This window comes from Vulpes vulpes, chromosome X, assembly GCF_048418805.1.
Source record: "Vulpes vulpes isolate BD-2025 chromosome X, VulVul3, whole genome shotgun sequence".
In the NCBI taxonomy this organism is placed as follows: domain Eukaryota; kingdom Metazoa; phylum Chordata; class Mammalia; order Carnivora; family Canidae; genus Vulpes; species Vulpes vulpes.
The window spans coordinates 98214629-98240394 of record NC_132796.1 but is presented as its reverse complement, the minus strand read 5'-3'; the positions used below and the strand labels follow the sequence as shown (position 1 = coordinate 98240394).

Below are 25766 nucleotides of genomic sequence, written 5' to 3'. Positions count from 1 at the left end.
AGTGCCCGTCACCCAGTCACCCCCACCCCCCACCCACCTCCCCTTCCATTACCCCTAGTTTATTTCCCAGAGTTAGGAGTCTCTCATGTTCTGTCTCCCTTTCTGATATTTCCCACTCATTTTTTCTCCTTTCCCCTTTATTCCCTTTCACTATTTTTTATATTCCCCAAATGAATGAGACCATATAATGTTTTGACTTCTCTGATTGACTTATTTCACTCAGCATAATACCCTCCAGTTCCATCCACGTCGAAGCAAATGGTGTGTATTTGTTGTTTTGTTTTGTTTTGTTTTGTTTTGTTTTGTTTTTAAGAGACTGTCTTTTTCCCAGTGGATAGTCTTTCCTGCTTTGTCGAATATTAGTTGACCATAGACTTGAGGGCCAATTCTGGGTTCTCTATTCTGTTCCACTGATCCATGTGTCTGTTTTTGTGCCAGTACCACACTGTCCTGATGATCACAGCTTTGTAGTACAACCTGAAATCTGGTATTGTGATGCCCCCAGCTCTGGTTTTCTTTTTTAATATTCCCCTGGCTATTCAGGGTCTTTTCTGATTCCACACAAATCGTAAGATGATTTGTTTCAACTCTCTGAAGAACGTCCATGGTATTTTGATAGGGATTGCATTAAACGTGTAAATTGCCCTGGGTAACACTGACATTTTCACAATATTAATTCCTCCAACGCCTGAGCATGGAATATTTTTCCATCTTTTTGTGTCTTCCTCGATTTCTTTCAGAAGTGTTCTGTAGGTTTTAGGGTATAGATCCTTTACCTCTTTGGTTAGCTTTATTCCTAGGTATCTTATGCTTTTGGGTGCAATTGTAAATGGGATTGACTCCTTAATTTCTCTTTCTTCAGTCTCATTGTTAGTGTATAAAAATGCCACTGATTTCTGGGCATTGATTTTGTATCCTGCCGCACTGCCTAATTGCCGTATGAATTCTAGCAATCTTGGGGTTATTTTCTGGAAAATGTTTGTAAGATTGGTGTTATTCAGTAGTGAAGCCATCTGGCCCTGCAGTTTTTTTTTTTTTTGAGAAATCTTTTTCTAACACATCTTATTTGTTTAATATATAAAGGGATACTTAGATTTTCTAACCCTTAAGTATATTTTGGTAAGTTGTATTTTTTCAAGAAATATGTCCTTTTCATCTATATTGTTGAATTGTTGACACAATGTTATTCATAGTGTTTTCTTCTTATTATTCAATATCTGCAGGATCTGTGCTGAGAACCCTTAGCCATAATCATAATCAATACTATATATGCATTTGTCATGTATGCTAACATATAATAGATATTGCTATTGCTAAAACAATTAATAAATAACATTAATAACATAAAAATAAGTAAATTTTAAAATCTTCACACATTTAACTTACCAGAGTTTGGTTTAAGGAACACTCGTCTAAGACAAGATGGTTCAAATTTCAATTATCACCATATATGGAATTGTAAGGGAATATTATCCTTTATTTATTTATTTATTTATTTATTTATTTATTTATTTATGAGAGAGAACGAGTAGGAAGATGGGGCAGAGGGGGAGGAAGAGGGAGAGAGAATCAGAAGAGACTCCATGCTGTGGAACCCCACTTGGTATTCAATCTCATGACCGTGAGATCATAACCTGAGCCAAAACGAAGAGTCAGACACTTAACTCACTGACCACCAAGGCACTCCTATGCACAATTTTATGTGAACAAGTTAGATAACCTGGATGAAATAGGCAAATTCCTAGAAAGACACAAGTTATGAAAACAAATGCAAGAAGAAATGGAAAAATCTGAATAGGTCTCTACCAAGGAAAGAAGTTGATCTAGTAGTTCAAAATTTCCCACACAGAAAAGTCCAGGACCAAATATATTAACTGTAGAATTCTACCAAACATTTAAAGAATAATTAACACCAGTGCTTCACAAATGCTCCCAGGAAATTGAATAAGATGTGGTGCTCCCCAATTCATTCTATGAGATCAGTGTTACCCTAATACCAAGACCAGAGAGAGAGACATCATTTAAAAAAAGAAGAAAAAGAAATTTCAGACCTATGTCCCTACGGATATAGACTCAAAAATCCTCAATATGACTTAAATAAATGGAAAAACATCCTGGATTCATGGGTTAGAACAATTATTATTATTAAGACAGCGATGCTACCCAAATGATCTACAGATTAAATGCAATTTTTATCAAAATTCCAACTGGCTTTTTCTTCCAGAAATGGACAAGTTGACCCTAAAATTCATATAGAAACACAAGAGACCCTAAAATGCCAAATAGATATTGAAAAAAAAAAGAACAGTTGGAGGATTCACACTTCCCAATTTCAAAACTTAGTACAAGCTACAGTGATCAGGGTGCCTGAGTTGCTAGGTCGGTTGAGCATCCAACTCTTGATTTCAGCTCAGGTCCTGATCTTAGGGTTGAGGGATTGACCCCTGAGTGTGGCTCTACACTCAGCAGCATGGCAGTACAGTACTGGTATATAACAATAATCATAAAGATCAATGGAATAGAATTGGGAGCCAGAAATAAATTTTTGCCTTTACAGTCAACTGATTTTTGACAAGAATGTCAAGACCATTCAATGGAGAAAGAATAGTCCTTCCAGAGAATGGTAGAGGGACAACTGGTTATCCACATGAAAAGAATGAATTTGGCCCCCTATGTCACACTGTATATAAAAATTAAATCATAATGGATCAAAACCCTAAATGTAAAACCTAAAACTAGAAAACATAGGTAAATGTTTGTGACCTAGATTAGGCAGCAGACACAATACCTAAAGCATAAACAACAGAACAAAAATATAAACTGGATTTCATCAAAATTAAACTTTGGTGCATTTAAAAAAAAACCATTGAATTATACAATTAAACAGGTGAATTGTATGGAATATGAATATCTCTCTATCACTATCAAGTAAATGAAGACAATCCACAGAATGAGAGAAAATATTTGCCAACCATATAACTATATATTGTAGTATCAATCTAGTATCCAGAATGTTTAAAGAACTCTTACAACTCAACAATAAAAAGATAAACAGTCCGAGTAAAAATGAACAAAGGATTTAAATAGACATTCACCCAAAGAAGATATACAAATGACCAATAAGTACCTGAAAAATGTTCAACATACATTAAGTGATTGCAATTCAAAATCACAATGGATTACCACTTTATACCCACTAGGATGGCTTCACACCCACTAGGATGGCTATAGCAAAAACAAACAAACAAACAAAAGCCCACCACCAAACAGAAAAGAGCAAGTATTGACAAAATTGTGGAGAAATTGGAATCATAATAAATCCTAGTGGAGATGAAAAATGGTGCAGCTGCTGTGGAAAATATTGGCAGTTCATCAAAAAGTTAATCAGAGTTACCATATGATCCAGCATTTACACTCTTAGGTACATACCAAGAGAATTAAAGAAATGTGTATATGAATGTTCATAGCAGCATTATTCATAATAGCCAAATGTGGAAACAACCCAATTACCCATCACCTGACAAATGGCTAAATAAAATATGCTACATGCATACCATGATATATTATTTGGCCAGATAAAGAAATGATGTACATGCTATAACATGAATGAACCTTGAAAATACTATTCTAAGGGAAAGAAAAACCAATCACAATGACATATTATATGAGTTCACCTATATGAAATGTCCAAATCAGGGAAATCTTTAGAGACAGAAAGCATAGTAATGGTAGTGCCTTGGTGGCCCAGTCGGTCAAGTGTTTGCCTTTGTCTCAAGTCATGATCTCAGGGTCCTGGAATCCAGCCCCACATTGGGCTGCCTGGCCCAAGGGGAGCCTGCTTTTCCCTCTCTTCCTTATTCATGTTCTCTTTCTCTCTCTCTCTCTCTCTGTCTCTCTATCTCTATCTCTATCTCTGTATCTCTCAAATAAATAAATAAAATCTTAAAAAAAAATAAAGCAGAATAGTGGTAGCCTAGGGCTGGGGAGCAACTGGTGGGTGGATAGGGACATGGCAGTTAATGTGTATGGGGTTTCCTTTTGGGGTGATGAAAATATCTTAAAATTGACTATGGTTAGGATCACACATATCTGTGATTGTACTAAAAACCATTGAATTATACAATTAAACAGGTGAATTGTATGGAATATGAAGCTGTTTTTAAAAAAGTCTTGTACACCAATGTTCATAGCTGTATTATTTATAGTAGCCCCCAAATTGGAAATAATCCATCACTTGAAGAATGGATAAACAAAAATATGGTGTAATCTATATGGTGGAATATTATGCGGCCATAAAAAGGAATGAAATACTGATACATGCTACCACATGGATGAACCTACCTCAAAAACATTATGCTAAGGGAAAGAAGCCAGACACAAAAAGCTACATATTGCATGATTCCATTTATATGCAATGTCCAGAACAGACAAATCTGTAGAGACACAAATTTGATTCAGGATGATCAGGATATGTGGGCAGCAGGGAATTAGGAGTGACTATTAACAAGTATGAGGTTTCTTTTGGGGGATGAAGGAGATGTTCTGAAATTAGATAGTGATGATGGTTACACAATATTGTGAATATATTAGAAGCCACTGTATTGTACACTTTAAAATGGTGAGTTTTTAAATATATCTCATTTTTTTTAATTGCCCTGAAAAGACTATATAGGAGTAAATTCTCATTTAATGACAGTACTGAAAAAGAAAAAAGAACCAGTCGCCAGTTAATCAAGAGAACCAACAGAATGGTTTTCTAGAAGCTTGGGGAGGAGTTTTAAGGAGAGTCAACATTCAAACAATTTCCCATGTGTTGATTCCATTCTCACCAGGCATCCTTTTAATTATAGTTTGGCTTCTTGTGCACATTTCCCTTTTTTAAGATTTTATTTATTTATTCATTAGAGACACACACAGAGGGAGGCAGAGACACAGGCAGAGGGAGAAGCAGGCTCCATGCAGGGAGCCCAACGTGGGACTCGAACCTGGGTCTCCAGAATCACGCCCTGGACTGAAGGTGGCGCTAAACCGCTGAGGGCTGCCCTGCACATTTCCTTTTGAGAGAAAATTTGCTTACCAGGGTTTTCTAATCTTCTTGGTTGTTATATTTTCCACGAAAAAAGAATAACTTGGAGTGGAATTTTGATTTGGTTTGTAAATGTTTTCTGATCATCCCACTGAGGCAATTTGATGTTCCCCTCTCCTAATTTTAGTTTGGATGAAGAAGCAGAGAAAAGTACGTTGGGTCTTTAGTGTCTAGTGAGTAGGACTGGGGAAAAGCTTCCCTCCATGGGCTATAGATTTGCAAGTTTTAAATTTCATGTCTGTGCCAAAGGAGATGGTGGGCAGGCTGCAGATTGGTATGATTCAGTGACTGAATTTGTGTATGTGTTAAGATTTTAAGTCTGGGTAATTTGAGAATGGGGCAACTAGTGCCATAGACCTTCTGAAGGTCTATTGGGAGAAGAAACTTTCTTTACTGTTCAGAACACACATGTTTAGAGAGTGTTTGTGCAAGCAGTATCTTGGAACATGGTTTTGGTTTCTCTTTGGTAAATGTATACTTTTCTTAACATTTTAATAACAAATAGTTATTATGTCATAATAGACATCTATATGACAGGAATAACAGAGTTGCAAGTGAAGCTATATTATTTAAAACAAATTTGATGAAATTAACCAATAATCTAAATAATCTTTTATTCCTTTTACTCATCTGGTTTATGTCTTTGCCTCTCAGGTACAATATTTCTTTTTATTGGTGTTTCTATCTCTTACATAAAAAGATGTTCCGAATACACATCTTCATAGTGTGCAGCCCAAATTTCAAGATTGCAACTCGGGTTGAACATTGAATTCACTGAGGAGATTGGCAACAGCGTGGGACCTTTAATCCTGGCCCTCTGCCAGCAGCTCAAGTCCCACGGCCCACTGTAAGAGTACCTTTGCCTTCGAGAACGTGTAAGACACGCACATGTGCGCGCCGCCCTCCACTGTCGGTTAGAAAAGAAACCCGGATGTGCAGGGGCGGGGAGGAGCCGGCGTCTACCCATGAGGCACTGCGCGTAGTTATATACTTTTGCCGTGGTCTGAGGCGCTCATTCCGCGCTGGGAGTCGCCGCGGCCGCCGCTGTTTTTGTGGCCGCCGCCTAGTGTCTTCGCGCTCCTCCCTTTCCTCCTCCTCTTTCTCCTCCTCCTTCGAGTCCCAGTCAGGGCGACCTGCACAGCTCGCGGTAAGTGATCCCCCGCCCCCGCCTGCTTCTCGCTGAAGCAGGCAGCGGCTCCGCCACACGGCCAGGGCCTCATTGCTCTGAGGGTGGCCGCGCCGGCTCGGCTCTGAGGGGGGCAGGTTGAGGGTCTGGATGCTGGTGTGTGTTGCTAGGATCGCCCAGGGAGCGGGGGAGGGGACGAACTTGGCGGCACGGTGGCGGGTGGGCCACCATCTTGCGCCAGCCCAGGCAGGGGAGGGATCTCGGGAAGGTAGATGCTCGGCGGCAGGGTTTGGCGGCCCGCTCAGGCCGTGGCCGGACGGGCCGCCGCCACCGCTGCCTCCTCACCACGCAGGGCCTATGCGTCTGTCAGTCCTCAGCTTGGTTTTGGCTTTTCTTTCTCAAGGCAACTCCCTTTGGTCTTTTGTATATTTGATACCAATATTTGGCGAGACCCGCCCACCCTCAAGTCTCTTCAGTCTTCAGAGACCAGAGAAGGTTCCGAACTTTCTGGCTTCTGGGTCCCTTAGGCCCCTCCTTTCAGTACAGGTTTCCTCATCCAGGTTACTGGTCATTCAGTGCTGATACCCTTGTTCTTGGCAAAGGGACTGTGCTTCACATTGTAGAAATCGTGCTCCATTCAGTTATTGTCTAGAAGAGAAGAGCCCTAAGGAGAAACGTGGAGTTAGATACGTAATTTTCTAGCAGTGAGCTGTGCACGTTTGGCTGAGATGGAAAAAATTATTTCATTTTGAGGTTTTATCCTTCCCTAGACACAGTTCCTCTTAAGTTATCTCAGTTTTAATGCTTTTTTAAAGGAGAAATCATAGAAGAAAATATCAAGTGTACCTAGCTTCTGCTAGCACAGGAGATCTTCATCCAAGGGATTCTCTTTGTTTGCAAAGATTTCTTAGTGTTTGTTTGTTTTTTTTTTTATCTGTGAACTTAAATTCTGCCTTTATTGTTTTCACATTTGGACTGAATTTTAATGTCTTTTAGGGCCATTAAACATAAAATTGAAACCAAGAAATAGAGTTTCAAACTACAAAAGTCTCCTCTTAGCATTTCTGAGATGTCCTGTTTTGGGGGTTACTGTAAAAACTCAAGTTGTCTCTTAAGGAGACAGAACTTTACTGAGCTTATGAGGGAACTGGTTTGCTTGTAAGTTAGGGGTGTGTGCCCTTGGTGCTTTAACTTCGGTACAAATCCCGCTATAATTGCGTCTTTCATTTGTATATTCATTGATAATCGGTCCTTTTAATGTGAGCTGTGGAGGGTTGGTAGAACTGTTTAGAAGGTGAGGAGATAGCCTCAAGGAGAAGACTTTCCCTGAGGCCACTTGGATAGGAAATGATAGAAGCAGTTATTGAACCTAGGTCTTCTGACTCCTCCAATGCTCAGTTCACTGTTATGCCCTACTTTTCATGGGAATGAGGTGGTCAAGGAGAGTAAGCAAGGACACTCATCTAAAAAAATATAGGAGATATTTTTCAATCCCCCTTTCCTTTTTATGTTTTTATTTTTAAGGCTTCATATCTTCTCAACTTTTTCATATTTAATCTCGTTACTATTTTCAAACATATTGAAAAGTTGAATAATAGCCCGTTCTTCCATCAGAAGTAGTTATGATGTTGAAGGGCTCCAAATTTCAGCTTCCCTGTTCAACCCATTTTTCTTCACTTACATTTTCTAGTCCAATCTGGTTTTTTCAGCACAATGTTTTACTACCCAGCACCGCCTTTTTTTTTTTTTTTTTTTTTTTTGGTAGAAAAGGAGAGTTAAGTGGAAAGAGTATATAATTCTGTACCCCTGCTTCTCTCCCATTTGGTTTTTTTTTTTTTTTAATTCCAGAGGACATTTAGAACCATACAAAAAAAATTTTGTTGCTGTTGTTATACTAATTGTACAGGAAAAATACTTAGATGAGAAGTGATTTTTGTGAATAGAAGGTAATCCATATTTTAGTGACAGGATATAGGAAACTTCTACTGAAAACATAGCTTGTTATTTCAAAAGTAACTTTTTGGGCAGCCTGGGTGGCTCAGCAGTTTAGTGCCGCCTTCAGCCCAGGGCGTGATCCTTGAGACCTGGGATCAAGTCCCACATCAGGCTCCCTGCATGGAGCCTGCTTCTCCCTCTGCCTGTATCTCTGCTTCTCTCTCTCTCTCTCTCTCTCTCTCTCTCTCTCTCATGAATAAATAAATAAATATTTTTAAAAATAACTTTTCAAAGAACAGAAATATTTATGATATATTCACTCATTAAATATATAACCCTGAATAATTTTTTCTGTCCTTCTGCTTCAGAGAAGGACTTAAAAATGTTTGGTTTTCATCAGATTTTAAATAATGACTCAGGAAGATGTGGTTTACTCAATAATTTGTATCAAAAATGTGTTTTTGATTCATTCTCTGCAAAGCAGTTTTCTTTTAAGGAGTGGTTTTATTAACTCTCACTATGTCAAGGAAAATAGTGATCACTGTATCATCTGGATAAAATGGACCATTTTTACTTTTTTTTATATTTTAAGTCATTTTACAAATAATTTTCACAAAAATAGTGAAATCAACTTTATTAGATATTTAACAAGGATTGAAACATGGTGTACTTATTTGTATATATTTAGAAAAAATACATTTCAGAAACTGATAAAAATAATTCTGCTATCTTTTATTAAAACAGGTATTAAAGACATTTGCAAAAATAAATCAGTTCCACTCTTCTCATTGAATTTTTTGTTTTAGAAAATAGTTATCTTCATTAAAAATATTTATATGAACATGTAATGGATTTATTACTTTAAATAATACATATTGAACTTTTTTCTCACTTTCAATTTCTAATATGGTAAGTATCAATAGATCTCCATATAAACAAAAAAGCTCATTTGTGTCAAGTTTTAAGACTACAAAGAAGTCCTGAGATGTCCTGAGACCACAAAGCTTGAGAACTACTGCTATGGTATACTTTATTGGTAACAGTATCTTTACAGTTCTTTATATAAACTAGAGTATTGTTTTTCTTTGTAGCGCTTTTATTCATCAACATGACTTCCAGTAAAGAAGGAAAACTTGAGCAAAATAAAGCCAAGTACTGTACAATAAATTTTCTTGTGCTTTATTTAATCTTCCCAATAGTGCTACGGGGAAGATATTACTGTTTTTATGTTACAGGTAGTAAAACTAAGCTCAGAGAGGTCGATTAAACATCCTTTAGGTTTGGCAATCAGAAAGTGGTAGATTGAAAATCCTGTTATTCAGCTCCTATGTCAAGTGTTTTCATTATTATACTCTACTCTTTTATTTGACATTTTCCATAGTGGGTAAGTTTAACTCCTATAAAATGTGAATTAACTAATAAGATTTCCTGAGGTTACTTTAGTAATTAGTGGTTATAGAATATCTTATGAAGCTTATATAAAATATTTTATTATATAATTTGGCTTTGAAAAGTCAATTATTTTAGTCTTTTCTGCAGGTTATGCTTTTTACGTATGAATTACAATAAAAACATATTCTTATAGGTAAAATCTTTACCCTGAATATGATACAAAAATTACTTTGTGGGGCACCTGGGTGGCTTAGTCATTTAAGTGCCTTTGGTTCAGGTCATGATCTTGGGGGTCCTGGGATTGAGCCTCACATTGGGTTCCCTTCTCAGGGGAAAGTCTGCTTCTCCCTCTCCATTTGCCCCTCCCCCCTCACTTGTGTTCTCTCGCTCTCTCTCTCAAATAAATAAATATTTTTAAAAATTACTTAGCAGAACGTAAATTTTATTATAGTGCTTCATCCCAAAAACTAACAAAAAATGTTTTAAAATATAAGCAATCTTTGCAGTATTATGCTAATGAACTTAAATCATAATGTCAGCTATTTTCCACAAATAGATGAAATCTGAAAGTTGACAGAGATAAAAAATTGAAAACCTAAATAAAAAAGGGGGAATAGTTATTACAGTTATTAAAGAAATATTTTCTCAAAATATGCAAGGATTTATGTGTTCAGACTTTCAAAAAAATTCCCACAATATAAAAACTTCTTAAACAGAAATAAGATGTGAGCCTAAGTTTTCCTTCTAAATTGTATGTGATTTGTTCCAAAAACCTGGTTTGAGAGTTTTAATTGTTTAGGTACCAATGAAGTTGTCTAAGGAACCAAGGTATAATCCAGTGTTTCTTGCATTTGAGTACCATACCGATTTCTCTTATTAGAAAGCATTTTCTTTTTTTTTTAAGTATTTTATTTATTTGTTTATTTGACAGAGAGCGAGAGAGACTCCACAAATAAGCAGAGTGGCAGGCAGAGGAAGACGGGGAAGCAGGCTCTCCCCTGAGCAGGGAGACTTAAGTGAATTTCGATCTCAGGACTCTGTGATCATGACCTGAGTGGAAGGCAGATGCTTAACCAACTGAGCCACCGAGGCACCCTGAAAACATTTTCGTAGACATCTTCCTACTTAAAATGTTTTAAATATTTCTAGATGGGTGCATGGGTGGCTCAGTAGAGTAAGCATCTGCCTTTGGCTCAAGTCATGATCCCAGGGTCCTGGGATTGAGTCCTGTGTCAGGCTCCCTGCTCCTCAGGGCGTCTGCTTCTCTCTCTGCCCTTCTTCCTACTTGTTCTCTCTCTCTCTCCCCCAAATAAAGTCCTTTAAAAATTAAACATTTTGGGCAGCCCTGGTGGCTCAGCGGTTTAGCACCACCTTTGGCCCAGGGCGTGATCCTGGAGTCCCGGGATCGAGTCCCACGTCAGGCTCCCTGCATGGAGCCTGCTTCTCCCTCTGCCTGTGCCTCTGCCTCTCTCTCTCTCTCTCTCTCTCTCTCTCTCTCTCTCTGTGTGTGTGTGTGTGTCTTTCATGATTAAATAAATAAAAATCTTAAAGGAAAAAAAAGTGCAGTACCATGTTAAAATTAAATATTTCTAGAACTCTTACACAATCATAAAACAAAATAATCAAAACCACAAAACCAATGCAATTGGTTTGAATTTGAATCAACTTTAATACATTGAGTATTGTATTTTGATGAAACAAAGTTACTACCTACTTGTATTGCCTTTTTTATACCTATCTAAGCAATGACAAGATTTTTCTATTTGAATCTTTTCAATACCATCATTTCTATAGCTAACCGTACTGTCATTTGTCCTTCCTTTAGTGCAATTTTATCATTTAGATATTTTCTTCCTATATTCTTTAGTTTGTTATTAGCTAGCAGCAGTAAAACTGACAGTACTTGATGAAAATGGAGTAGTAAAGACAGACAAAAACAGGACTACTGATATGATCCAGCAATTTCCACTTCTGGGAATTTATCCGAAGGAAATGAAAACACCAACTCGAAATAATATTTGCACCCCCATGTTCATTGCAGCATTATTTACAATAGCCAAGACAATGAAACAACTAGTGTCCATCATTGGATGAATGGATAAAGAAAATTTGGTGTATAGATATAAAATGGACTATTATTCAGCCACAAAATGATGGACCTTGAAGGCTTTATGCTAAGTGAAATAAACCGACAAATACTGTATGGTCTCATTGATATGTGGACTATTTAAAATAAAAGGAACATAAGGACACAGAGAACTTCTAGATACAGCTCTGGTGGTTGCCAGAGCTGGGGGTGTGGGATGGGGAGTTTGGTGAAGATAGCCAAAAGGTACAAACTTCTGTGATATGTCTTGGGGATGTAATGTATAGCATAGTGACTACAGTTAATAAGACTGTATTGTATATATGAACATTTTTAGATAGCTAAAAAGTATATTGTTTTGGATAGAGCTCTCGCACTATCTGTAATATGTCTATTTACCACAGAGATCTGGTTGAAAAATATAGGGGTAATAAGCCACTGATGAGTATGTTACTGCTCTTGAATGCAAGTACCAGAAACCTAGCTCAAGGTAAATTAGACCAAAAATAAACAATTATTCCTTCTTTTAGCTGAAAATTCTCAGTAGATCATCTACTTCAAGCATGGCTAGCCTCAGGTATTTAAATGGTATTATCAGAACTTGAATATTTCCCTACCCTACCTTCTCTTCCTCTACCCCAGAATCTTATGGCTTTGGTATTTGTTGGTTTCTTTCTTAGACATTCTTTCTCCACATAGTGACTCCATCACTCCCAGGGTTATATCCTATCAGCTTATTATTTTTTCATCAACTTTACTGAAAGAAAATTCACATAATAGGGGCGCCTGGGTGGCTTAAGTTGGTTAGGTATCCAACTTGATTTTGGCTCAGGTCACGATCTCAGGGTCCTGGGATCAAGCCCAGTGTTGGGCTCTGCACTTAGCAGAAGTCTGATCGAGATTCTCTCTCCCCCCATCTCTCTGTCCTCCCCAGAGAGCACACTCTCTCTCTCTAAAATAAATAAATAAATCTTTTAAAAATTCACATAACATACAATTCAACCATTTGAAGTGTACAATTTAATGGTTTTAATATAGTCACGGTGGCATGTAACCATAACGACAGTCAATTTAGAATATTTCATCACTCCCAAAAGAAACCCCATATTCATTAGGAGCTACTCCCCACTTCTCCTCCAACCCTCCCAGCCCTAAGCAACCACTACTGTACTTTCTTTATGAATTTGCCATTTCTGGACATTTCATCCAAATGAAGTCATAGAATACATGGTCTTTTTTTATTGGCTTCTTTCACTTAATATGTTCCCAAGGTTCATCCATGTTATGGTATTTATATCAGTATTTTATTCCTTTTATGACTGAATATTATTCCATCATATAGGTATAACACATTTTGTTTATCCACTCATCAGTTAGGCATGTGGGTTGTTTCCACTTTTGGCTATTATAAATAATGCTGCTATGCACATTCCTGTGTATAAGTTTTTGTATGACCATATGTTTTCAATTCTCTCTTACTTGGAGTGGAATTGCTGTGTCATATGGTAACTATGGTTTAACTTTGTAAGTGACTGCCAAAGTATTTTCCACAGTGTCTGCACCATTTCATATTCCCACCAGCAGTGTATGAGAGTTCTAATTTCTCCATATCCTTGCCAACACTTGTTATTATCTGCCTTTTTGATTATAGCCATCCTAGTAGGTATGAAATGCACATAGCATACAATTTACCATTTTAACTATTTTGATCTATTAACATTTTTGAGAATTTTGTAGAATTGAACTCTTAAAAAATAGATGAATTTTAAATATATACAAACTGAAACCATAAAACATCTAAATAGTAATTATAATTATTTATATAAGCAGTTTCCAAAAACTGGATTGTATTCCAAGAGGTCTCTCATTAGTTACTTGGAATTCATCCCCCCCCCATAGGAATAGTGTATTAAATATGGGCATAGTATCTCTATCTGAGTCAATAGCTGAAGTAGAGAGTTCTTTTCTGTTCTACCTATTTTGGTGCCAGCTCCGAGTTGCAGAAACTAGAGACCCTCTGGAGCTGCTATTATGGGAGCTCTAAGGTCCCCATTGCTTGTTTTGCTGGGTTTCTTTGACATTTCTTTGACAGATGACTTGACCTCCAATATAATTCCTTGCATTGCCACCAAAAATCTGAAATTATGACTTGAGAGGTTTTTTTCTGTGTGTGTGTGTGTGTGTGTGTGTGTGTGTGTGTGTGGTGATAGTTTTGCAGGGCTTGACTGCCTTATTGGATAGCACAGCTTTAGATGAAGTTACTATTCTAATGACATTTGAGGATTTCTGATTTTTTAGAGTGTTTATAAATGTACCAATTGAAGCTCTTTGGTGGCTGTTACAGGCCTCAAAATTCATCTCTGTGGTCACAGGCAGTGGATATGACTTGCTTATATAAACTACTTGTACGTTTAATACTAATTTTAGGCTACTTGTGCCAATAGATATTTTATGTGAGCATTTAATAAAAGTGTTATACATGAATCTTCATTGGCTATGTAGTTGTGTCTCTTTAAAAAAAATCTGTTGTTCCTGGTAGCATTAGGTTTTTAATGCTGAGCAAGAATTGACATGTATTTATCTACTTGACATATGCATTACCTTAATTCTAGTTTAGGGAGAAATGGGAACTATTCAAATAATTGAGTTAAAGATATTTGAATAGTCAGATCTCAAAACCAGGGAAATTTACTTAAGTACAGGATTCACTTAAGATCTTGTGATAGTAAATATTCATACCTGTAACTTCTTCTGAAGTTAAAAGTAGGTTTTTTTCCTTTGGTCTAATTCAGTCTAAATAGTTTGGAATTGAAAAAAGCAGCAAAGCTTGCTTTTACCAGTTTGAAAATAAACACAAATGTGAAGGCTCAGCTCTGTTTATCCTAATACTTTAGATTTCTGATGACTACTTTTTTTTACTTTTTTTGTTTTATAACTGAAATAGGTTTTTTTTAAGATTTACTTATTTATTTGTGTGTGTGAGAGATAGAGGATGCACATGCACACACACACACACACACACACAGAGGGAGCAGGAGCAGGAGCAGCAGACTCACCACTGAGCAGGGAGCCCAGTGAAGGACTGGATCCCAGGACCCTGGGATTCTGACCTAAGCTGAAGAAAGACACTTAATTGACTGGGCCACCCAGGCATCCCTGAAATAGTTTTTAAAAACACATTTATTTTGTTTGAAAGAATATGTGTGCATAAGAATTCAGAACACAAATTCCTGCTTTAAAGAAAGCAATTGAAAAAAATTGATAATGTTTAATATAAGTGCCTTTTTGAAAGCCCAAAGAACTATAGATATATTATTTTTTTATATTTTTTATATTTTTTCTTTATTTTTTTATATATTTTTTTTTTATTTTTTATATATTTTTTATTTTTTATTTTTTTTAATATTTTTAATATTTTTTATATAGATATATTAGACTCTAAAGGCAAGGACTATGATTTATTCATCTTAATTTTTTCCCTAGAACTGAGCATATCACTTCGAGCACAGAAGACAATGAATTAATGAATTAATCTATGATGAAGTTTATGCAACTAATTTTCTCTTCCTTACAGTTAATGTTAATAAGAATAAAAATATATAAACTAAAACTTTTTTGTATGTGTTTTCCTGTAATATTTATTTCTGAAATACAGAAAATAAGTAATGGTTAAAGATTAATGTCACTTTAGCATTTCAAAATTGAGATTAACTAAAACATGTAGTGCAAATTGATTACTCATAGTTACAAAAAGGTGCTTTTCAAAACTTATTTGTAATTTAATAATCTATGAGATTTCTTCAAGTCATAAAGACGTAATACTTTAAACATTTTATTTGCTAAATTTGCATTTACAATTAGGTTAAGTGAGTAGCATGCGTATATCAAACATATCAAACTCAAAAGGTAAGATTATGTAGGAGAAAATGATTAAATGTGAATACATTTAATAAATCCACTCTAATAGTAGGTATCTTTATTTTATAGGGCAGAAAACTAAGACCTAACTTGCTGTCTTCTCTTGAGTCATATGGTGAGTTTGCTGGAGATCAAAATTAGACCCAAAGATTTCTGAATCCCAAGTTTCATGTTTCAATATTTGGTGTTAAAGGAATAAAGGTACTCATAAAATTGGTGGATGTTATGTGTTGGTGCCTAGGTGACTCTGCAACTTGATGGATGACGACAACGACAACCCTTCTCAATCAAAAAGTAAGTATTGCTGCTGCAAGTGATACTAGTATGCATGGCTTTTGTACTGATAATCTTGCTTCATGAGAATAGATGAGAGAAACAAGTATGCATATTTAAAAAATACTTAAATTTATTAAAGTAATACATGATCATAGTAAAAGAAGACAACATATAATAAAAATGTCTGTAAAGTAGAAATGAAGTGTTTCTCATCTCCAGAGGTAACTACTATTATTGGTTTGTTGTACATAATCGCAAACTATTTTCTCTGCATAGACAAAAAATAAATTATTTCTAAATAAGACCATATTATATATGCTATTATGTGCCTTTAAAATTTTTTTACTCAACAATCTATCTTGAAATATTGACAGTGGTAGTACCCAGTTAAAAAAATGAGGAAGACCTATGTGTCAGACGTGGTATCAAGACTATGACATCGACATAGATATAAATGATTTTTATATTTTTTAAAGATTTTATTTATTGATTTTTCTATTATCTGTATATATGTGCCCTTATTTTTTTTATTTGGCATTGCCTGACTGCCTAGTTTCTTAGTTCACTGATTATCATGTTAAGTGCTGATGCTTATCCAATAGACTACCATGTATAGGAAGAGATACAAAGGAAAAAGAAAGTAATTTCTTCACTCTTACTTTGTATCTTAGCTTGGTATGAAACGTGTACAGTTAAGAAATACACATCAAGTGGGATGCCTGGGTGGCTCAGTCGGTAGAGCCCTGACTCTTGATCTCAGGATCATGAGCTCAAGCCCCATATTAGATGTGGAGCCGACTTAAAAAAATACACTTTAAGAAACAGTGAGCATGGGATCCCTGGGTGGCTCAGCAGTCTGGCGCCTGCCTTCGGCCCAGGGCATAATCCTGGAGTCCCGGGATCTAGTCCCACATCAGGCTTCCTGCATGGAGCCTGCTTCTCCTCTGTCTGTGTCTCTGCCTCTCTCTCCCTCTCTCTGTGTGTGTCTCTCATGAATAAATAAATAAAATCTTTTTTAAAAAAAAGAAACAGCAGTTTGAGATCATATAAAGTAAATATTGAACTGCATGGCATAGAATGTCAATGTAGTAAAAGGTGGAGGAAAAACAAGGTGTACTGGTTTATTGAGGAAGTTGTAACTGAACCAAGAGTTGGGAATTAGGATTTTGTTGAGTATTTGCTTGAGGTTAGGTTAGTATTTTATGTAACGTTTTTCTCAGTCTACATTGCCACTTCTATTAGGTAGATATTGTACCCATAATAGAGTTGAAAAAACAAGATACAAGTAATTTCTCCAGTCACACGATTAGAAATGGTGCAATGAAGATTTAAACTATTCAATTTGGTGTCAAGTTCATGTTCCTTCTATGCTTGAATAACGTGGACAATATAAGGTAAGGAGGAAGAATGTTTTAGATAGAAGAAACACTACAAAGGAAGACTCGAGGGGGCACAATGAGGATGGTGTTTTCAAGTATTCAGAATATGCAAATGCTAAACTGTAAGTTACTCTTTTAATTATTTGACTTAGACCATTCTGTATATGTGTTTTTAAACTAAAGTTAGGCAAGAAAGGTCATAAAACTGGTTACATTTGGAAGAGTGAGAAGGTTTTTGTTTTGTTCTGTATTTTGGTAAGTAAACCACTAAACATTAAACAACATTATGCTGAGAAATGATTTTGGCATATCTACATAGATGAGGAAATTAAATTTAAAAAATTTTAATTTAAAAGAATCGTGCCTATATGTTAAGGTGCTTGGTTTTTTCTAAAGATTTTATTTATTTGAGGTAGAGAGTGAGAGTGAGAGAAAGATCACACAGTGGGGAAGAAGGTGAGGGAGAGGGACAAGGAAAAGCAAACTCCCCACTGAGCAGGGAGTCTGACTCAGGGCTCCATCTCAGGACCCCGGGATCATGACCTGAGCTGAAGGCAGACGCTTAGCTGACTGAGCCACCCAGACGCCCCAAGGTGTTTCTTTTGTAAGCCATCCCCAGATCACTATTTTCACACACTAATTTTGAGTCAAAATTAGAAATGACATTTAATCTAGTAAAATTACCTTTAGAAATGATTGCATTTAACAAATAAAGATATTATTGTCTGAAAAAAACAGATGATTATTCTCTAAGCTAGAATCCTGGAGTTGTTTTGTTTTGTTTGTTATTTTTTAGTTGTTTCTCCATCCACATCTCACTCCATATATCCAGTACCACTTAATCCGTTCTCATTGCTATTATATTTAGGGGCTCCCTCAATACTTTTTTAAAAGATTTTCTTTGAGAGAGAGAAAGAGAACACAAGCAGGGGCAGGGACAGAGGAAGAAGCAGACTCCCAGTTGATCAGGGAGCCCAACGCAGGGCTCTACCCCAGGACCCTGAGATCATGACCTGAGCCAAAGGCAGATGCTGAGCCACCCAGGCACCCCCTCAGTACTTTTTAAAAAGCGTAACAATGCATGCATAGTTTTAGAAAAGAAATAATCTGAAAATTGTAAGTACATAACCAGTTTCTTGAACGGTAAGTGTGAGAGAGTGGTGTGCATGTGTTCTGGGCCTGTTACTCCCTATTTTTGTAAGGCATTCATTTTCAATAGTTGAACTTTTTTTCTAATAGTTATTTCCATATTTCTAAATTTTTAACACATTCACATACTGCTGTCTCTTAAATCAAACTTTTTTTTTGCCATTATCTAATAATTTTTCTCCCAAGGAACAAGATGATTTTTTAAGATTTTATTTATTTATTCATGAGAGACACAGAGAGAGAGAGACAGAGACATAGGTAGAGGGAGAAGCAGACTCCCTGCAAGGAGCCCAGTGTGGGACTTGATCCCGGACTCCAGGATCACACCATGAGCTGAAGGCAGATGCTCAACTGCTGAGCCACCCAGGTGTCCTGGAACAAGATGATATTAGTCTTCTGATGCTTACCCCTCCCTCCAAGCATCTCCCAAATATTGTTCACTGTTGAGTATAGTACTATGGTATTAATGTTATGGATACATTCCCTTTTTCTCTTTTTTGTGTATACCCAGATATTTAAATTTTTCATTTTTTAAGATTTGCTAAATTTTCTTTTATTTGTTATTGAAGTATAGTTGACTAAATATGCTAAGTTTTATTAAAGTCTATAGCCAAGTCTTCTTACACCCTTCTGTAGCCTCTTAACTCAATTTTCTACATGGTAAAACTGATCGGGTAATCTAACATTTTAATTTTTCGATCTTTGTGTGTGTGTGTGGTCTCCTGGAGACATTTCTCCTGGGAATAATGTTCTCTTGCTCTACTCTGGCTGGTTGTTATCTAGACCTATTGACTAGCTATTATCTTGGAACTTTCTCTGTCTTTGTATTGTGTTGAATGTTATGTTTTCTGCATTCTCTATCTTCCTCCTTCTGAAATCCCGTATTTTGGTGGATTCCTCCTAAGAAAGGGTGAATGGGGGGTAAATTTTGCGTGATATTGGTGATCTTTATTTTTGATGAAAGAATATATACCTTAAGCTTGATGAAAACCTTGGCTGGCGGATACAGAATTCTAAATTGAAAATTATTTCAACTAATACTTTTGAAAGCATTACTCATTCTCTCTCTCTCTGATTTTAGGATAGTTTCTGTCTCCAGGATTCTCAAATCTCATGATGTATTCTTCTACTGTAGATTTTTTTCTTGGTTATTTTGCTAGGTTCTGGTAGGCCTTTTCAATCTGGACATTTATGTTCTTTAGACCTGGGAATTTCTTTGGTGTTTTTCCTTTGATTACATCCCCTTTCCTTTTTCTCTATTACTTTTCTGGAACTTTTATTAGGTGAGTTGTACCTTTGAAATTGATTTCTAATAACTTCATCTACTTTGTGTGTGTGTGTATTGTCTTTTAGTTCCTTTTATAGGATATTTATTCAACTTTGGCGTTTGGGTTTGGGGGTTCTTTTACTGAATTTTGGCTGTCTTATTTTTAAACTTTATATTTTCTGAATGCTACTTTTTATAACATTCTTGTCTTATTTCTCTGAAAATGCTAATTACATTCTCTCTAATAACTTGCATTCTGTACTGTCTCTGTTTTCTTTAAGATCTTTTAATCTGTTTTAATAATTTGGTCTTTCACATTGGAGGTTTAGTAGCATTAGTGGTTCAATGGTAGAATTCTCACCTGCCACATTGTAGGTTTAGTCATATTTCTGGTACTTCTTGGTTGTCTACCCATATTTAAGAATGAGGCACTAAAATGCTTCCTTGGGGGCAGCCCCGGTGGCTCAGCAGTTTAGCGCTGCCTTTGGCCCAGGGTGTGATCCTGGAGACCCGGGATCGAGTCCCACGTTGGGCTCCCTGCATGGAGCCTGCTTCTCCCTCTGCCTGTGTCTCTGCCTCTCTCTCTCTGTCTCTTGTGAATGAATAAATAAAATATTTTTAAAAAATTAAAAATTAAAAAATAAAATGCTTCCTTAGAACTCTGCTTGGTCAGCACTAGTAGACTGGTGGTATTCCCAGTATGTTTTTTGCTTAGTTTCTTCAGGTGAGAAATGTCTCATCTTTCCTGAGATGGAATAAACCTCACGTAAGTCCTCTATTTTCATTCTTGCACCTCATCCCTGCTTTGCTCTGTACAGCCCTGGTGTTTCTGAACCTAGTTCAGTTTTTCTAGTATCTCTCCAACCTATTACCTCTTATAGTTTATTTCCTTTTTGTTAATATAATTATATATAGTTATAATCATATTCTGTTCATAAAACTGAAATTCCTTTTGATTGGATCTGATTATTCTTTTTTAAAGTTTTTATTTAAATTCCAGTTAGTTAACATCCAGTGTAATATTAGTTTTAGGTGTTCAATATAGTAAGCACTTCTATACAACACCCGGTACTCATCAAACCAAGTGCATTCCTTAATCCCCATCACCTACTTCACTCATTCCTCCATGAAACCATCAGTTTGTTCTCTATAGTTAGAAATCTGATTCTTGGTTTGCCTCTCTCTCTCTTTTTTCCCCTTATGCTCATTTGTTTTGTTAAATTCCACATGTAAGTGGAATCATATGGTGTTTGTCTTTCTCTGACTTACTTCACTTAGCATAATACTCTCTAGCTCCATCCACATTGTTGCCAGTGGCAAGATTTCATTCTTTTTATGGCCAAGTAATATTCCACTGTATATACATACCATATATATGTATGTATGTGTGTGTGTGTATGTATATATACATATATATACACATATATACATACATATATATGTACATATACATACACACACACACATACTGTTCTTTATCCATTCATCAGTCAATGGACATTTGGGCCATTTTGATAATTTGGCTCTTGTAGATAATGCTGCTGTAAACATAGGGGTGCATGTATCCCTTTGAATTAGTATTTTTGTGTCCTTTGGGTAAATACCTAGTAGTGCAGTTGCTGGATTATGGAGTAGTTCTGTTTTTAACTTTTTGATGATCCTCCGTACTGTTTTCCAGAGGGACTGCACCAGTTTGCATTCCCACCAACAGTGCAGAAAGGTTCCCCTTTCTCCATATCCTCGTCAACACCTGTTGTTTCTTGTGTTCTTAATTTTATCCTTCTGACAGGTGTGAGGTGATATCTCATTGTAGTTTTCATTTACAAGTTTTGGATTTGATTATTCTTAAAATTTATTGGCAACTACAAATAACTACTGTCATCTGTTACTTAGCTGGCTAGCTTAATTTTACTAGTCTAGATCTTAGAAATTGAATGGCATTTCTTATTTTTGGTAGCAGGTACTGACTGCAAATATCAATTCAGTAATTAACATTAAGATTGTTAAAGTATATCTTAAGTATCATACTATGCATTGCAAAAAAGTTATTTAAAAAAATAAGATGTGGGGGCGCCGGGGTGGCTCAGCGGTTGAGTGTCTGCCTTCAGCTCAGGGCATGATCCCGGGGTCCTGGGATCGAGTCCCACGTAGGGCTCCCTGAATGGAGCCTGCTTCTCCCTCTCCCTCTGTCTCTGCCTTTCTCTCTGTGTGTCTCTCATGAATAAATAAATAAAATCTTAAAAAAAAATAAGATGTGTTTCTCCTTTTGAAAATTAGATAATTCAAAAATGGCAGAACTCTTTATGGAATGTGAAGAAGAAGAGCTGGAACCATGGCAGAAGAAAGTTGAAGAAATTCTGGATGAAGATGATGATGAGCTGATCTTTGTTGGAGAGATATCAAGTTCAAAACCAGCCATTTCAAGTAAGCATTTATTTCAGGGAAGTAAAGTTTTATAAGTTGCTGTTTCTAATAGGAAAACACGTGGACTGTCTTATACATCCTTGTTATTCTGTAAGGAGTTGGAGCATACAGGTCAGTAAGAATTTGTGAGAATCAGAGGGAGGATGTGGTTGGGGACTTGAGTAGGGTGAAGAGGTTGAAATATCATTTGAGAGAAAAGGGAAATGTTAACTAAGTTAACTAAAGATTAAGATTGCCTAACAGCACTATAAGCCCTCTGAAATTGGAAATCATAAGTTTAGTGGAGCTAAGTAGCCTATTCACCTCTTAATTGTTAATTTTTCTTTTTCTCCTTTAAGCCCAAACATACTTAGAAAAGGAAGTGTTTGGAATGCCTTGCTTAAAATATCAGAATACTAAATAAGTTTGTGTTAGTCTCTGATGGGGGTTCTCATATCCAGGCAACTACCTCATTACAGTGTCATCTTGAATCATGGCTACAAAATGAACAGGCACTGCATGATTATACAATCTCTAGTATGTGTACCACTATGGGCTATAGTTTCTGGCCACACCCATCTTCCAGCAACTCCTCATTATATTCATGAAGGAAGGAAGGTCTGGTCTTTAGCCACTGTACTTGTACAATGCAGGCAGTTAGCACACTTAATCATCTTGGCTTTCTAGCAGAATCCAGTAATTTGGTGGATTGTTAGATTTCAGTTAGAGTAATTAGACTTGATATTGTGATAATGTTATAGTGATGACACTTGTTAAAGTGAAAAGTGTGTAACCTGCAGAGGAACAATATACTGAATTTCGGGGTACAAAGATGAAGTAGGTTCTTTTTCATTATATTTACTTTTTTTAAGCCAGGATGATTTAGCAAAGAATGTAGCCAGCATACCAGTGTTCTCTTACTTACCTAGGCAGTGTGTAATGTTGTGGTTAAGAAATGAGTTTTTAATTTTTTGAAAACCCTGTTCTTCTCTTGACTCTAAACTTCGAATAGCACTTCTATTCAGTTTTATCAGAGAGAGAATAATATAATTTAATTCTCAATATCATTTCCTGCGGCAAATTGAGAGATGCTAAGTGGAATGCCACTTCAATTATAAAATGAAGTAAGTATGTTGGCATGTTTGTTGCTGATAGTGGAACAGAATATTATAATTTTTGTTTCCTAGTTGCTGTGATTATTTTTATCCTAAAATATTACCATATTTCAAAATTATTGTTCAGATCATCTTATTGAAAGCATAGCCGTTCACGTTGGATTTATATCAACTGTAGATAACTGTTAACTAGGATAATGTGTATTAGTTTTAAGTGATTCTATCAGAAAGAAACTTGACCCCAGTGAAATTTCTTTTCTAAATGAACTCAAAATTTAAATGATTTTATTGATGTTTTATGTGTGAGCCATAAAATATTTTTGGTATATGGAACATGAGCTAAATATTTATATAGAATCATCATAGGGCAGCCCAGGTGGCTCAGCAGTTTAGCGCCACCTTCAGCCCAGGGCCTGATCCTGGAGACCCGGGATCAAGTCCCACGTCAGGCTCCCCGCATGGAGCCTGCTTCTCCCTCTGCCTGTATCTCTGCCTCTCTCTCTCTCTCTCTCTCTCTCTCTCTCTCTCATAAATCAATAAAATCTTTTTAAAAAAGAACCATCATGAAGTTGGGGCGATGATAAAAAGTTGTGTTTGATAGATTACAGTCACCAAAAAGTACTACAGGTTTAACTCTTTAATGGCTTGAGTAAATACTTATTTTAAATTTCTGAATGAAAACAATATCAAGTTGGTTGAGATTTTTCTCCTAGAAGACTTCTGTAGTACCCAGTCTTAGAGTACTGAATTTCCATTATCATAAAACAACCCTACTGTTGTGTGACCCTTTACTTTATGGAATCATTCTATGACATCTGATTCTTTTCTACTGGGAGGAGAAAAAGGAAAAATTTTGAGGTTTTATGAGATTTTTAAAATGCTTCCACCTTTTCCTGATGAGCAATTTTAGGCAAATCTCTACTTTTCCAAATTTTTGATTCCTCAATAACCTAGAAGTTATGGGTTCACATGGGTACAGGAGTGAGCAATCTTAAACTGATACATAGGGTTGTGAGAGACTCAAATTGACTTTTGGTATAATAGTAGATTTGAGATACTCTGGTAAACTCTAAATTTAGTCTGCAGTCTTCAGTAGTGTCCTTTTCAGAATTTCAGTGGTACAGATACTATGATCAGCTTACCCATGATGAAACTTCCAGGGTTTTGGGGGTATGAATGTGGCATGGGGAATGGGGAAGGGTTTGATCTGGAATCACCATTGAGAGAAAGAAATATACTTCAATTATTTGTTGTCTGTGGATATATTTTTGGAGTTTACTTATTTTAATATACAAATAATGAATTTTAAAATAAATACAATTTTTGTAGATATTTTGAACAGAGGCAACCCCAGCTCATCTTCAAAGGGAATAAAGAATGAGACACTCACTCAAGGTATAGCATTATTATACCATTTTAATCTTAAAGTGAAATATTTTGACAAAATTGGTTGTATAGAAAAATATTCAATATATTGTGTAATTTTAAAATGCAGGTGCTACTGATCCATTCAAGCCTGCAAGTCAACACTACAAAGATCCAACATCAAATCCAGTGGCTGCCTTGCCTAAATGTCATCCTGAATCTAAATCTTCACAAAACTCTGCTATTGTTCAGAATGTGTCTAAACCTGTAAGTGTTTCTGAAACTACACAATTAGCTCAGGGACACATTGAATATTATAATACCCAGTTAGAATTGTGGACTATCATAGCTAGTCACCATTCCATAATCACGATCAGAAAATGTCACTATCTTTATGACAACTCAACCAATACCTGTAACTGTAGGAACTAACCAACTTGTCAGTAAATCAGGTAATATGCTTAAATTAACTAGGTATAATATTGAAAACTATGCTATCTAAAGGTGAGTAAAAAATAATCAGTAATGAATGTTGTATAATGACAAAATTCCTAAGAGGGTAAACAGAACCAGGTATTCTTATTTGGGAAGATTGTTCTGAGGTCATTGTTGCTGTTTGCTTTGAAAACATATTTTCATGGCTTAGCTTTTAAAAATTTTAACAGAAGTAATATTTAATGGTATTATTTAACATTTGTTATTCTGTTATTATGGGTAAGTCTTTATTCTAAATGCTGTATATAAATTAATATATATATATTTTTTAAATTAATATATTTAATTCTTCTGATTTCCCTATGAGGTAGGCATGATTATCATCTCCATTTTATAGTTGAGGAAACAGACTCAGGCTAAATAAATCACTCAAGGCCATAGCTGGTAAATCAAGGATGGATCTGGGATTTGCTGAGCAGGGAGCCTGATGTAGGGCTCAATCCCAGGACCCTGAGATCATGACGTGAGCCAAAGTCAGATGCCTAACCAACTGAGCCACCCAGGTGCCCCAGCCCAGAGGTTTTAAAATATGCATGTACACCTATCCATTCATACATTTAAGTATTGCTATACATAGAAATGTTGCCTTAAAGCAACATTATAGTTCACAGAATATTAGGGTTTCCCTAAAACCTTTTCAGGGGTTCATGAAGTTAAAACTGTTGTGATAATTATGCTGAGACATTTCTTCTTTTCACTGTCAACATTTGTACTGAAGATGCAAAAGCAATGGAGGGTAAAACTGCTGGTGCCTTAATTTGAATGAAGGCAATG

At 36.1% G+C, this 25766-nt stretch overlaps 1 protein-coding gene across 7 annotated transcripts in view; it reads left to right on the top strand.

Annotated features, from left to right (window-relative positions):
* ZNF280C (zinc finger protein 280C) overlaps nucleotides 1–25766 on the top strand; it is a 120179-nt gene that overhangs the window by 47677 nt on the left and 46736 nt on the right. For 4 of the 7 annotated variants that reach the window (XR_011998239.1, XR_011998238.1, XM_026018117.2 and 1 more), the window contains exons 1-6: nucleotides 6072–6233; nucleotides 15613–15658; nucleotides 15785–15837; nucleotides 21892–22038; nucleotides 24462–24527; nucleotides 24628–24764. Coding sequence is in view for 5 of the 7 variants with exons in the window: in XM_026018117.2 (XP_025873902.1) it covers nucleotides 15801–15837; nucleotides 21892–22038; nucleotides 24462–24527; nucleotides 24628–24764 (387 nt within the window). In the remaining 2 variants the exon portion in view is untranslated. Of the gene's footprint in view, nucleotides 1–5740; nucleotides 6234–15612; nucleotides 15659–15784; nucleotides 15838–21891; nucleotides 22039–24461; nucleotides 24528–24627; nucleotides 24765–25766 lie in introns of those variants that run through there. The other 3 variants (XM_072744123.1, XM_026018119.2, XM_072744121.1) reach the window with 3 other exon arrangements.